The 14,028-nt window shown below is 38.9% G+C and overlaps 1 protein-coding gene across 8 annotated transcripts in view; it reads left to right on the top strand.

The window, feature by feature from the left end:
- CPEB3 (cytoplasmic polyadenylation element binding protein 3) overlaps positions 1 to 14,028 on the top strand; it is a 78,983-nt gene that overhangs the window by 1,064 nt on the left and 63,891 nt on the right. For 4 of the 8 annotated variants that reach the window (XM_064716105.1, XM_064716104.1, XM_064716100.1 and 1 more), the window contains exon 2: positions 7,056 to 7,966. In XM_064716105.1, the coding sequence (XP_064572175.1) occupies positions 7,056 to 7,966 (911 nt within the window). Of the gene's footprint in view, positions 1 to 4,529; positions 4,567 to 6,418; positions 6,513 to 6,637; positions 6,829 to 7,055; positions 7,967 to 14,028 lie in introns of those variants that run through there. The other 4 variants (XM_064716103.1, XM_064716102.1, XM_064716096.1 and 1 more) reach the window with 4 other exon arrangements.

The following is a 14,028-nucleotide window of genomic DNA, read 5'->3' as shown; positions in this document are numbered from 1 at the left end:
TGCTGTTCAAGGTTGTAATTTACAGGGCCAAGCCCGGGGTGCAGCTGTGCAGCTGCATCAACCTGGAGCTGTTCTTGGCTGAGGTCAAGCTTTTGCATGTACGTGACAACAGACATCAGATGGAATAGGAAGGCAAGTTTAGGGAATATACTGGATTCTTTGACTGTGCTGCCTTAGCTAGGGACAAATCAGTTGGGTTTTGAGAGTCTTTGGGGAAAGAAAAGTGTTGTCAAAATGTGTGTAAAGTACTTGGACTTGTAAGCAGTATTATGTGCATAATAGTAAGGGTGTTGTTTATTTTCCAATTGCTACAAATATCATAAAGAGGAATGCTGAAGTATTTACGGAGTTGTAAATGTTCCTTACAAGAGGTATAGAAACAGATAGGAAGAAGGCATTGACATTCTCTCCCAGAAAATGTATTTTGCTCTTATTTTTGGGACCATAAAATTCAGTGTTGCTACCACTGCTGAGGAGTGTTGGATGTACAGTGGGCTGACTAAACTACATGGGCATGACCTCCTGGAAGAGATCCTAATACACACTGTCCCAATTACAGCTGTCCGTGGCATGTAAGAGCAATATTGGATATCAAGATTTTCTGGTTCCTATTCTTGGTCTGGATTAAGCTCATTGCCTATTGGCCAGTACATTGAGCAGCTAGGCTAGCCTAGCTTAGGGTTTTTTATATTTATTCTCAAGTGTTACAATTGCAAGAGGGAAGCTGGTTTTATTTCTAGGATTATGTGGTTTGTGCAATTTCTGTATTTTTGCTTTGGTGTTGAAAGGATATGCTGGTTGCCTGCCATTTATGATAAATGTCATAGTGGCTAATAATAGCTGTGAAGAATATTTACCTGGAGAAATGGAGCTAGAACCCAGGATCACTTGGCTACCATTTGAGGCCACCATCTGTAACAAAGGTGGCTAATTTGCTCTACAAGACTGGAATGGACAAAACTTGAATATCAGATCAAATAGTGAACACTTGGTAGGTTTGAACCTTTTTAATTTAATTTTTTTCCAAAAAATGAAAAATAAAAAAATGAAAAATAAAAATGTAATAGGATACATAAAAGCATAATTGGACAAGCTTCAGTGGTTTCAAACTAAAGGATGGCAGATTTAGATTGAACATAAGGAACACATCTTTTACTATGAGAGTGGTAAAGCACTGGCACAGGTTGTCCAGAGAGAGGGTGGATTCCTTGTGCCTGGAAACATTTAAGGTCAGGTTAAGCAACCTGATCTGGTTGAAGACATCCCTTATTGCAAGGAGGTTGGACTAGAGGAGCTTTGAAGGTCCCTTACAACCCAAAGCATTCTATAGTGGTAGACCCCTGAACATTCCATAAATAGCATAAAGATTCTGAAATCCAAAAACTGATTTGAGGAAACTGTTGGCCAGCTTGGGGTATATGTTCCTTTTCTGCTCCTTCCAGAATCAAAGTGTGATCCCGAAATACATATATAACTAGCTGGTCTTAAGTTTGTCAAAAACTACTTCCTTATTCCTAGACAGAGCAAGAATTGTCATTTTATCCTTCTCTATTCTCCTTAACAAGACTGGATATGCAGCTGCTCTATTTAAATGCTTGCTTTTTATTCTCCCTACAATCTCTTCCTTCACTCTCCCTCATCCCCCTTTTCTCTCTCTTTTTTTTTTGTTGTTTTTGTTCTTTATGCTTCCTTCTTTGCATTGGCAATTTCCACTGTAAATCTCAGATTGCCTCTTGCATTTTGTTTTCATTTTTCAACTACTGCTCCCTATATCATCCCTCCATAGATCCTTCTTTGTTTCTTCCTTCCATTTCTGTGATGTTGGCTGCACTCTGCCTCACTCTGCCATCTCTTACCTGCACCTGGCAGTGAGTGGCTGCATTTGAGCCCAGAGAACTCCCCTGGGAGCAGGCTCTGTTTGGCCAGTGCAGAGTGAGGGAGAGTGGCTGCTCTTGCTGGAGCTTTGCCAGGCTCAGCTCCCAGACACTGACTGCAGGTAGCAGCCATTTTAAGTAAATTCAGTAAAACTGCGCAGTCGAAGGCAAGTACAGAACTTAATGAAAATCACCAAATATAAGCTATTGAGGGCTCAAAATAGAGCCCTAAAATTGGTTATTGGACTTACTACAAAATATAAACTTTTAAAAATACTAAATGGTTTGATAACAAATTTAAACAGATTTAAGCTTAATAAAGAAGTTGACAAGCAAGTACTGAAAGAATGACATGGAAGTAGATTAAATATGTATGTATATATGACTGTTCCAGGGAGGCCTGGAAAAGAGGACAAATAGGGAAGGAGCTGTACCTTAATATGGTCCTTCTGACCTGGCAGTATTAAAACTGTGGGAATTATTTGCTGTTTAAAACAAAGCTATGTAACCTGGCAATATAGGAATATTCTATATTTTGGCAAATCCATATGTTATCTGCTATGATAGTAATATGTCAAATTAAATTACTAGATCAGTTAGGTCTTTTTCAAGTAGCCCTCAAGTAGTCTAAAGTGAAACTAATACAAGTCAAAAACATGTTTCTACAATAAAACTTGGGGGTTTTTCCAGTACTGTAACACTTCATTTTAACCTTCAAGCTAGTTGGAATAGTCACTTTCTCTCAAAAAAGCTAGCATGGTTTGTGAGTCACAGGAGGCTTAAAGAGGCTTAAATTGCTTCATAATGAATTGCTTAAAATAAAAATACACCTTATACAATGTTAATTGAATTAGCTTGGCTTATTTTGGGCCTTTCTTACATTTGTTTCTTTGGAACTGGCCCAGGTCAAGTAGTTCATATACCAGATTGAATTAAGCTCCTGTGTTCTGATTCAGCTGCCATTACTATCTTTTAACTTCCAGTTATGAGGGAGTTGGTTGCTAGAAACAGAAAAAAAATTTGTTTCCTTCTAGTGGCTAGTTGATCAAAAACTGTCTTTATATCTTGATTTTCTTTGGTTCTGGAGTGCTTTTCCTTATCCTAATGATTGATCTATGAAGTGAAACTGTCTCCTGGGAAGAACCAACAGAAACGGTCCCTTGCATGTGGATCCCAAAATCACCTGAAAAGCAATAACCCACAAGTGAATAGGGACATAAAGGAGGGGCATAGAGTGCCTAGAGCCAGCCCTGTGACAGGAGGGACAGTTCACAGGGTTAAGTGTTTTCTGTTGCTGTAAGAAAACAGCTTTGCTGCCTTGAATGATTCAGAGTAGCACAAACAGGTTAGAGCAAGTGTTGAGAAATTCTTAATTACAGAGTTGATTTAGGGCAGGCAGACCATCCAGTCCAACATAACCAGAGTGCAGAAAGCAGAGATGTAAGTGTTAGGACAACTCACTTTCAACTGCCCTAATTTATCTTTTTCAGCTTTAGTCATCTCTCTTTCATGCACAAAGCTGTGCATATTTCATCCTTGGAAAATCAGCCTGCACTTTTATTAAACACTGTTATTTTCACACTTCTCATTTCAACGATGTATTTCCTTATGAGCATTACTATTTGGTCTGAATAATTAGTATTATGAATTACCCAGAATAAATATGCAGAATAATTCATGGACTAGTGCAAAACAGAGCACCAAGTGCCAGTGAATGAAATTCTGAAAATTTTACCCAACCTACATTAATGATCACTATATTAATATCTTATGAGAGAAACTCCTGTCAGGCTGTGTATTGATGTGAGGGCTGGAGATATGTAGATAGTAGTGAAAGGGAGGGAGGTGAAGTGTGGCACCACCATGTACAGAATAGATGGAATGTTAAATAGTAACATTCACACCTTGATTTTCTTCTGAGCAGCCGCTTTTTGTTGTTGTTGTTGTTTTTGGTTGGTTTTTTTTTTTGGTGGAATTTTCAGTGTAGTAACAACTCAGTAATAAAAAAGTTGTAACTTGAAAATTGGAAACTATTCAAATAGTGCAACTTTTCACCTGTGTACTGATTTTGATTTCTTTTTAAATTTTCATACTTGACCTATTTGTGTTTGAGTTTCAGAATATATTTAGAAATTATATTATGACACATATATTTAATATATTCTTCAGCTAAGCAACGTGGCAGAATTTCCTTTGTAATAGCTGTAAACTTTATAGCTGGTATGAACTTATAATTAATTATAATTAATTTCTTATGCTAGGAGTTTGTAAGGGAAGTGTGGAAATACTGGAACTATTTCTTTGTCTAGCAGTTGTTATGAATAGGTGGCTATTTGATCTGGGCTTCTAAATCAGACTATTTAAAAGCTCACATTTAGTTAGTCATTTTCAGCTCAGTCTGACAGATATTTCCTCAGAGCTGATGATTCAGATCGCAGCAGTTTTCCCTGGGAAGAGGGAGTGTGCACATATTTTTTTCCTGTCGAGCTCCCTTCCTTTCAGGAAGCAGCAGTGAAATGCTGTCTGTGCTAAGACTTCAAACCCCATGATTCCTTGGGAGAGCATGCGCTGAAAGCTTCCAGTTGTCAAAGTGCTCTTGCCTGTCTGGTCGACTATTCACATATACCAAACCTGAAAGAAGAAAATAAATATACTGTCCTTTTGTTGATCTTTAAATACAGAAAATCCAAAGGTAACTGTTCCTTAACCATTTCTGTGTTGGCTGCGTGGGTTTCTGCATGCAAATGGATCTGGTATTGCTGTGGGGATTTAGATTTTCCTGTACTGGATTGTAAATTTGTACAGATACTTACACCAAATAATCAAGAGTACTGCATACTAGTCCCACATTAGGCAGTGGCTGGCCTGGCTGTCAAAGTCACTTATTAACCAGTGTTTTTTCATTTGGACTGGCTTCATTCATTAAAGGAAGGTCTTGACCTTGACAAGAGGGTTGAACGGTGCAGTGATTTTTGCCTTTAAGAAGCAATATGGAAGGGAATATGAATCACAGTCCTTAGGATAAAGTTCAAAACCAGCTAGCTAAGTCAAGGTACATATTTGAAGCAACTGCTGTATTAGCCACTATAGATAACCTGGTGACTAACTCATTTAAATATAACTTTATTGACGACAGAATTTTAACATTTCAGCTGCTATGTTTTTCTCTCTAAATGTATTTTTATACTGATAGGTCAGACCCAGGGGAGAGGGATACACATAATCCTTTTCTCCCTCTGATGTGGAGTCATCAGTAGTTTTATGTAGCCTGAGCAGTAATAGTGATGTGGGTAGAAGTGAAGCTAATGGAAAGTTACACAGACAGAGCTTGGTGTATTGTGCTTTACTGCAGTGTTGCTTTAAAACGCCTTGCAAGGTTTTCTGCGCTGCCAGCAGCAGCAGCAGCGCTGCCTGGAACAGATGCAATGGTTTACCCCGTCCTTAGGAGCTTCATGTGGTCTCACAGCATGGTCTGCTCAGGAAGCCTTGCTGCTCCCTTTACATACTGAACTGGTAATTCAGGGGCAGCACTAGCCGGAACTTACTAGATACCAGAAACCTCTCCTGGAATTCATTTTAACTAAAATGTGTGTGAATGCCTCAGAAAATATTTAAAGGAAAGAACAAAAAATGCAAGGTACACCTGGATCATTTGATGTCAGAAAGGACAGTGTTGACAGTTTCACACTTTGCCACCTTTCTTAAACAGTTAATTGATTTGGCTTTACATTGTTGCAATACAAAAACAATCCTACAAAATGCAATGTAAATGTCATATGATTAACTCAATAGCAATGCAGTTAGATATTCAGCGATGGCCATCTTTGGTATAATTACTCAATTAAAGTGATTTGGGGCTCATTTAAAATACTTCTGAGATTTAGAATTATCTCTCAATTGACGAAAAGCCTGCAAAATGTGGAGGTTCCTGATGTAATTTCATACAATTGCTGTTCATTGATGTCTGTATTGTATTAATACTATTGGGTCTCAAAATAATTATAAAATTATATGATCTGCCCTGTTTCATATGGAACACCTTTTCTAGCAGATATAAGCCTCAACCATTCCATATATATTTCCTTTCTGAAGTTTAAACTTATGTATTGATTTAGCAAATAATTTGCGTCTCTAGTCTTTGTCTTGTGCATATAAAGATGATTTTCAACATGCAGCATGTCTATAGTGTAAAAATTTCGATTTTTCCTGGTTTTAGATTTCATTTGAAAGCATTAGAAAGATCATAGTCTAATAATACCTCCCCGATCTGCTGATTTTGACCTTAGGGTTTTCTAATGGAGAAATCACCGATGATTTCATATGTATGTGTATAAATAGAGCGGGTATGTATATAAATAGAGCGAGTAGATAGCTGTACCTTCAAGTAAAGGACTGCTTTGATGTAAAATAGCGTTTTACGCGGAGAGATCGTAAGGTCACCGAAGGCAAATGTGACACCCCTCGGTGGCTTTGTACGCGGAGTGTCCCCGCCCCCGGCCCCCCTTCCCGGCGGTGCCATCGCCCGGGCTGCCGGAGCCGGCAGGAAGCGATTGTGCAGCGAGCGGAGCCGCTCCCGTATCAGCCCGCGTCCCTGCGCGCCTGGGCTCCCATAAAGCCCAATCACTGCCAGCTTGCTTGGTAATTAAGGGAAATCGGTACCCGGCTCCTTTAAAGGTCCCCTAATAGAAAAGGGGGTGGAGAAGAGCGAAGACCGGTGTCTTTTTAACCTTGCTGAAGGACGCAGCAGTATTTATTGACGTATGCAAATAACCAGGGGGAGGAGGTGGAGGAGGAGGGTGCTTGGAAAAACAGGAACCAGAATCAGTTTCTCATTGCAGGGTGAGAGCTCTGAGTTCCGGTGTAAGAGAAAAGAGACGTGGCGAAATTGCTGTATATCTCTGCCCTATAAGCACATCTCTCATTTAGACTGAAGGGAAACAAGGCATCAAAAAGGGTGAAGCATCTTAAAAAATATTTTAAGGGCAATCTAGCACGATCAAAGGTTACATATTCCTAAATGGGGGAGGGGGAAGATTACGGGTTTGCCTTGCAATATGCTGTAGCATAGTACTAGCAATAGGACGAGATTTTTGGCCGGCAAATGATTAAAACAGACTGGCTTGTGGTATGAATGACAATGTTAATAATCTGTCTTTGTGGCTTTTTCCCCTACTGTTTCAGCTGCGCAAACCATGCAGGATGATTTACTGATGGACAAAAGCAAAGCCCAGCCCCAGCAGCAGCGGCAGCAGCAGCAGCAGCAAGATCCAAACTCAGCAGAAGCCCCCTCTACACCCATCTCGTCGGAGACACCCAAACCAGAAGACAACAGTTCAGTGACTAGTATCGGCACATCGGCTCCTTCCCAAAATAGCAAGGAGAAGATGCAGATGGAGTCTCCCATTTTGCCTGGCTTGAGCTTTCACCAGCCTCAACAAGAACCTGCAGCCGGCACCTCCTTGTCTCCCTCGTTTGGCAGCACCTGGTCTACGGGGACCACAAACACGGTGGATGATAGCTTTTTCCAAGGGATTACTCCAGTCAATGGGACAATGCTTTTCCAGAATTTTCCACACCATGTCAACCCTGTATTTGGTGGCACTTTCTCACCTCAGATTGGCCTAGCTCAGACTCAACACCACCAACATCAGCAGCAGCAGCAGCAAGCTCAGCAGCAGCAGCAGCAGCGGAGGTCACCTGTGAGCCCTAACCAGGCACCTTTCGCCCAGAGAAATGCTGCTTACAGCCATCAGCCCATCATGACCAGCAAACCGTCTTCCTCCTCTGCCTCTTCTTCTTCCTCCTCCAGCTGGAATAACCATCAAAACGCGGCTTGGAGTACACCTTCCAACCCTTGGGGTGGGCTGCAGGCTGGTAGGGACCCTCGAAGGGCAGTTGGAGTGGGGGTTGGCGTGGGAGTGGGAGTCGGCGTGCCCTCCCCCCTCAATCCCATTTCACCCCTTAAAAAACCCTTCTCCAGCAATGTCATTGCCCCTCCGAAGTTCCCACGGGCTGCACCCTTAACCCCCAAATCCTGGATGGAAGACAACGCGTTCAGGACGGACAACGGCAACAATCTGTTGCCTTTTCAGGTAAATGACTACACACACCTTTTGCATGATGACAGCTATCACAGATTTCTATTTTTCATAGGGCTGTGTTTTGTGTTACTGTTCTGAGTGGCATCTCCAGAACTCATATTTTCACCAGATAGTCACCTTATGAGAAAGAAGTGGGGTTGAACCTAAGGAGTGCATTCACGAAGATTTCCAGTTCTAGCTTGAGGTTTAAAATCTAATTTTTCTTGTACCTTGTTGTTAAATGTGGTGTATGGCCGTTTTTGTTGTTGTTTTTTGCTCTTTTTTTAGCATCTGAAAGGTAGTAGCCTTCATGAAAAACAGGTTCGGCAGACTGTGTTCCCTTGGTGCTGTGTTAGAATTTTTTTTTCTTATTCTCCCATATGTGAGAAAGCTGAGATGTTGAAATTGCTGGTTCAGTTTTCTAACTGGGCTGTTAATTTTAACCAAAGATGTTTCTTGACCTGAAATTCAGTTAATTATTTTATCACCACTGCAATAACTAATTGTCCTTATGTTGTGGTGGGATTTAACAGGGAGCCTGCTCACATAAGGCGTCCATATGAAAAGCTGTGTACATCCAACACGTCCACCCTGCTGTTAGATTCACAGTGGACGTTTTGAATACATCTCGAAGCAGCGTGGGTGTGTGTGGAAAGAGTGGCGTATCTGTCCTTTCCAGTAAGGAAATGCCTGATACAATTGACATGATTTAGAAATGGCAGGAAAGTATTGTATAAAATAAAGCATTTTATGCTGTTCAGAATATTTGCAGAGAAAAGAGACAATAGGACACGACCTTCAGAGCCATATTGCAATGGAGTCTATTTACTAGCTACATAGCTCTGAAATATTTAAAGCTGCAGTGCCCTTCACTGGTTTTTTTTTTAAATCTATGACGACAAAGCAGATCAATTGCAGCTGAAACTGGGCCAAATGGAAGATTTGCAATTTTAATGCAGAATGAAACCTGTCATGGTGTGAAATCCATTTTAAGTTGAAAAAAAGCAGAGCTTGCACTTGCAGTTATATCTATACTAGGTGAAGTGAATCTCAGACCTTTTCTAGGTTAGCTGTTTTGGTGTCCGACAAGTCAAAATTTTCTGTTTTGAAACACAGTTAAATCATTCATATAGGCTTGCTCTTTAGGTAGTTGTTTTCTCAAGAAATATGAACTCTCAAACATCTTTAACTTATCAGTTTGTTAAGAATAGCATTTAGATCGACACTTTAGTTTTAGAAACACAGTGAAAAAAAGAAATCAAACAAATGCATCCCCACCCCCATTATTTTAGGAGACTGTTGAAGTAAAATATATTCACTTTCCGAACCTATTCAAAGAGGACATCTTCTAGTCAGCCCTGAAATTTCATTTTGCTGCTTCATTCTGTTTAAAGGGAGAGTTGCAATTTTTTTATTGGCTGCCCTAAATGAAGGTGGGGTGGCTTCTGGTGAGCTGCTGGTTAATGTCTCTGAAGCACTGAAGGCTGGAGGAAGATTACACTTTAGGCACAATATGCCTGCTGTAAATACTATGTTGCACAGAGCACAGCACCATAAAAGCTAATAGCTCCCAGTCATTTTTTTAGGAGTGAGAAATGTGTTTCAATTTACAAGTATTCTGAATTGTCTACATGTAAGACATTACAAATCTTGGTATATTTCAATTAGTAGTGAAAACAACAGTAAATGGTCTTATTTCTGTGGTTTGGTTAGTGAGATACATCTTTAATGAATACAGAACTTTATTATTGTGACTGTAAATTGTCACAAATTGAACTGGCAGATATTTACTCATCACAAGGAAAAAATAGCTAACTGCTTTTAAAGAAAAGTTCTTTTGATTTTAAAATTAAGGTTTCAAAAAAGCTAAAGTATTAGCCAATATGTAAATTGGAAACTTGTTTTCTTCTCTGTGGATTTAACCTGGTATTTTCATGTTCAACTGAAAGCAAATGCGTAGGCTATTCTAAGCACCAGCTGGTATTACAGTCTGATTTCAGAGACTCAGAACACTTGTATTTTTTTTTCCCTATTAGGCTCCTTTTTTTTTTCTTTAATACAAGCTGCTGAATTTTGCTTATTAAAAACTGTAGTCTGGGTTACTGTTGATTGCTGCTGTACTTAATGAAATGCCAAAGACATCTTGAAACCATAGTATTGGTAGGAGGCGACTGTTTAGTTGCACTGATAAAAATGAAATTCAAATTAAGAGTTTAATATTTGCTGCCAAGGTTCTGGTTGTCATTTTTCTTCTTCCCCCCACCCCTAAACTGGGCAGTATGTTGACACAGTAAGTTCTGCTTGTCAGCACTATCAAGTAGTTCTGGCAGGTTTATCCGTTTACATCTGCCACCCTCCATAGCTGTGTGGTTTTGAGCAACTTTAGAAATACCTTCCAGTAAACTTCCTAGCAGCACACTTATGCACATTAGCAAGTTCTTTGTGTTAACCTGTTATGTTAGGATTATTAGGCTTTCTAAGAAAGAAGAAAACTATTAATATGTTCACTGTTTCACATCAGGGAGGGCCATTTTGTAGTTCAGGTCTTTGCAGTCATCACAAATTTTGACCAGAAAAGATCTGTAACTGAGATTGTGTTCTGAGTCTATAATATTTGAAAATAGTTGATACTCAGCTATTGATATATCTTGTTCTAGGAAAAAATGTTCAATTTGAAAATATTTCTCTTAAGACATGTGTATAAAGAAATATGCTATATATTTTCATTCCTTACTTTGAGTAATTCTATAGTGCATCTTGTATGTCAAAACCAATTGGTGTCTGTCCCAAGGAGTTGTGCTGCAGAACGTATCAGAAGATTTAAATACGACTTGGTAGGAACTCTGGTGTTTGCCTTGTGATTGGTGTGGAAAGGCCACTAAAAATACTTTGAGGGAGACTACATTCATACACTTCCTGGGAAAAATCAATTGCAATGTAGGTATTTTAAAAATGGAGATACAAAGCTGCTAGTTGAAAGGTAAAAAAGTGATCAGTCTGGAATGAAATGTAATGTAGCGAGTAAGAGCTGGAGACGAGATCATGGGAACGGGTGTGGAACTAGGCCAGAGAGGAAATACAAACGCATGGCCAGTTTGTTCTCCTGAGTAGCTTTTGGCTTGTGAGTGGTTCAGGCGAGGGTCTCTGGCTGTGGTGTGGCAGGCAGTGGTGTTTGCTGCTGTGTGAGGTGATCCTCAGCTCTGCCATCCGGGGCTGGCATTAACTGATTGTCCCTGGGCCGCGCTCTCCCGGCACTGGCTCGGCTCCATTTTCCAGCAGAGGGCTGGGGCTTGTGCAGAGCTGTTGGCATCTCCTGCTTCTCTCACCCCTCTCTTCTCTCAGGTAAATGGTGTATTGCTTTTGGCTTTTGGCCATGTGAAGATATTGGGACACAGCTTGTGGGGTTAGGAGGATTGATAGTGCCTGAAATAGACCCTTGGAGGCAAGGATAAGAAATTCCCTTTGCAGGGAAGATAGAGAAGGAATTAAATGTTTGCAGACCAGTATTCTAATTAAGTATGTCTACCTTGTGGATTTTTAATTATAGCAACACTGTAACAATTTTCCAGAAACTGTGCTGAGTTTAGAAAAAAAATGCGTTGCAGTTTGTGCTCTGAAGATTCTGGCGTGCATCAAACCATTCTTGGCAGCTTTACTGATAAATATTTCTCTAGCAGAAATAAAAAAGGTGGTGTTTATTGTGTATAAAGATAGTTTTAACATGCTATCTTTTGCAGGGAGACTGAGGGAGGATTTTTGGGCAAGTGTTTTGGTGTTTTTTCTTCGTTGTTTTCAATTGGAATTAGTCTGGACCAGATAAAATTATAAGCTAAATTTAGGAATTTTCAATGTTTGATGCTTAAACAAAATGCCAATTCTAGCATGCAATGAGTTTGTGTTTAAATATAAGTGCATATATCTGTATAAATGTAGAGTTCAAATATTGGATCATTCATGAGTGTAACAATTAATGTTCTGTGTTTATGAGTAAAGAAGTTTTACTGACTGATACACTCTGGTGACTAATTTTAAAAACCTTTTTTAAATCTAGAGGGTTTTTTCAGTGAGAAATAGTTGAATGCAACTATGTAATAAGTCTATTTAAAGATTAATTTTTAAAACACTATATTTCTTTAGTCTAAATTTCATTCTGGGCTCTAGCGTCTTGGCATGGTAAATGTCTGCATGTTCAAATTAACTAAAACATAATAATGGTACAAAAAAACCCATGACTGTTTTATATTCAAAGTATGATGATTGAGCACTAATTGCTTATTGATCAGAATTTTGATTTTTAAGTAATCAATCCTGGTTAATCTGTCAGAGTTAGTGAAGGTAGAGCAAAGGTCTGAGTTCAGTAGGCAGCTGATGTTCTCATCAGCTCTGTACACAGACAGGACTTCCTTAAAAACATTAAAAGTATTAATATCAAACAGTGAATCAACAATTCTGTCTTAAAAATTTGATAGAGGATTTATCTGTCTTTGAGAGGAACAGTAGAAGGGAAGGAGAAGAGCATGGAGTTAATATTGCAATTTCCCCTCTTGGATCATCTCTGCCAGTTTTCATCTATTTGCCTAGACTGCTTTTGTGAATGGAATGTAAGAGGAAGAGAGAGCTGGAAAAGGAGCGTTTTCAGGTTCCAGTGGTTCTTCAAGGAAAAAAGAGTTTGCTGAGTCAATGATGAATATTTCCATTTGTTAGCAGTTGGTAAAATAGCTCTCCTTTCATGAAGGTCACTCAAGAGTAATTTCTAGTAGACCTATACTAAGGGGAAGCTAAAATATAGCGCTGTTTAGTTTAAAGTTCAAAAATGATCTTACATTAAACAGAACACATCTGAATTTTGCTTCTATTCTAGACTTCACAGTTTTTTGGCTATTGTGAGATCTTAAATGTTCTGTACCTAAATTTAGGTAGCACTGCCGTGTTCTGTTTCATGATTTTTTTAAATCCAATTTTTCCATGTTTCACAAAAAGATTACTTTTAAGCAGTTGTTAGAATGCTGCACATGCTGGTACTAAGCAGTTGTCTCAGTAGTTAGAAGAATGTAAAATTTTTGTATATAGAATTAGGTCTTCATTTGTGTAATCATTTTATTAATATGTGTAAGTTTTAGAATTTTAAAAATGCAAGTTGTGAAAAGTCACAGAAACTTTGCTTGTGTTTGTTCAGACTTGGTCAACATTTTCATTTCCTTAAGTTTCAGTTATACGATTCTGCCTTTTCCTACAAGCTATGAGTAGATTTGTAAATCACAAGTAATTGATGTCTCCCTTTTCCTCCTTGTTGTGGAAAAGTGGCTTTGTCCCTTTATTGCGTGTTTCTCAAGCTCATTGCAGAGACAGAGCTGTCAATTTTTCTAAGATCTTACAGGAGAGAAGCACTGTGCCAATCAGGGTAGATACTGATCTGCTTTGTCACAACAGTGTTAGAAGGCATGATGTGAAGTTCATTCTGCAGAGACAAATTAGGTGCACAGAGTTTGGGAAATTCATTTTCTTCTCAATGCTCAATCTGAGAAGACTAAAAAAATCATAGTTTTTTTCTGAAACATTTAGGAAATAGGTCTTTGAACACAGAACATCCACTGCAGTCTCTTAAGTTTGCTGTTTCTGTGAATCTCAAGTTGGGCATGAAAAATTGAAGACAACAAATTGGTTCCTGTGAAAATATTCAGTTCACGCTACATAGCAAATACTCAGGAATTAAGAATTTTTCATCAGGGAAGAGAAAAGAAGCAAAATATTTAATTGCTTTGATACCAACTTTTCCTTCAACTGTGTATGTTTTTCTCTGTGCATATTCAAGATTCTGGAGAATTACTCCTGCTCTTCCTAAGTATTTTTTCTGTTTGTGAGAATTTGCAACAGTTTTCTTTTAAATTCCTGGAGTCTAAATATACCACTTAAGCAAAACACAGATTCTGTTGCATGTTAGAGTGATAAACTTCATGTGATTCATCACCCAAGTTAAAAAGCTTTTGATCAACTCTAATCTTTGTTCTTGATTTAACAAAGTTAATGAAAATTATGTGTACAGAGCACTGTCAATAGGTTTCAGTTGGCATGGC

The sequence above is a fragment of the Zonotrichia leucophrys genome, chromosome 6 (assembly GCF_028769735.1).
Source record: "Zonotrichia leucophrys gambelii isolate GWCS_2022_RI chromosome 6, RI_Zleu_2.0, whole genome shotgun sequence".
Classification (NCBI taxonomy): domain Eukaryota; kingdom Metazoa; phylum Chordata; class Aves; order Passeriformes; family Passerellidae; genus Zonotrichia; species Zonotrichia leucophrys.
This window is presented reverse-complemented; position numbering and strand designations above follow the sequence as displayed.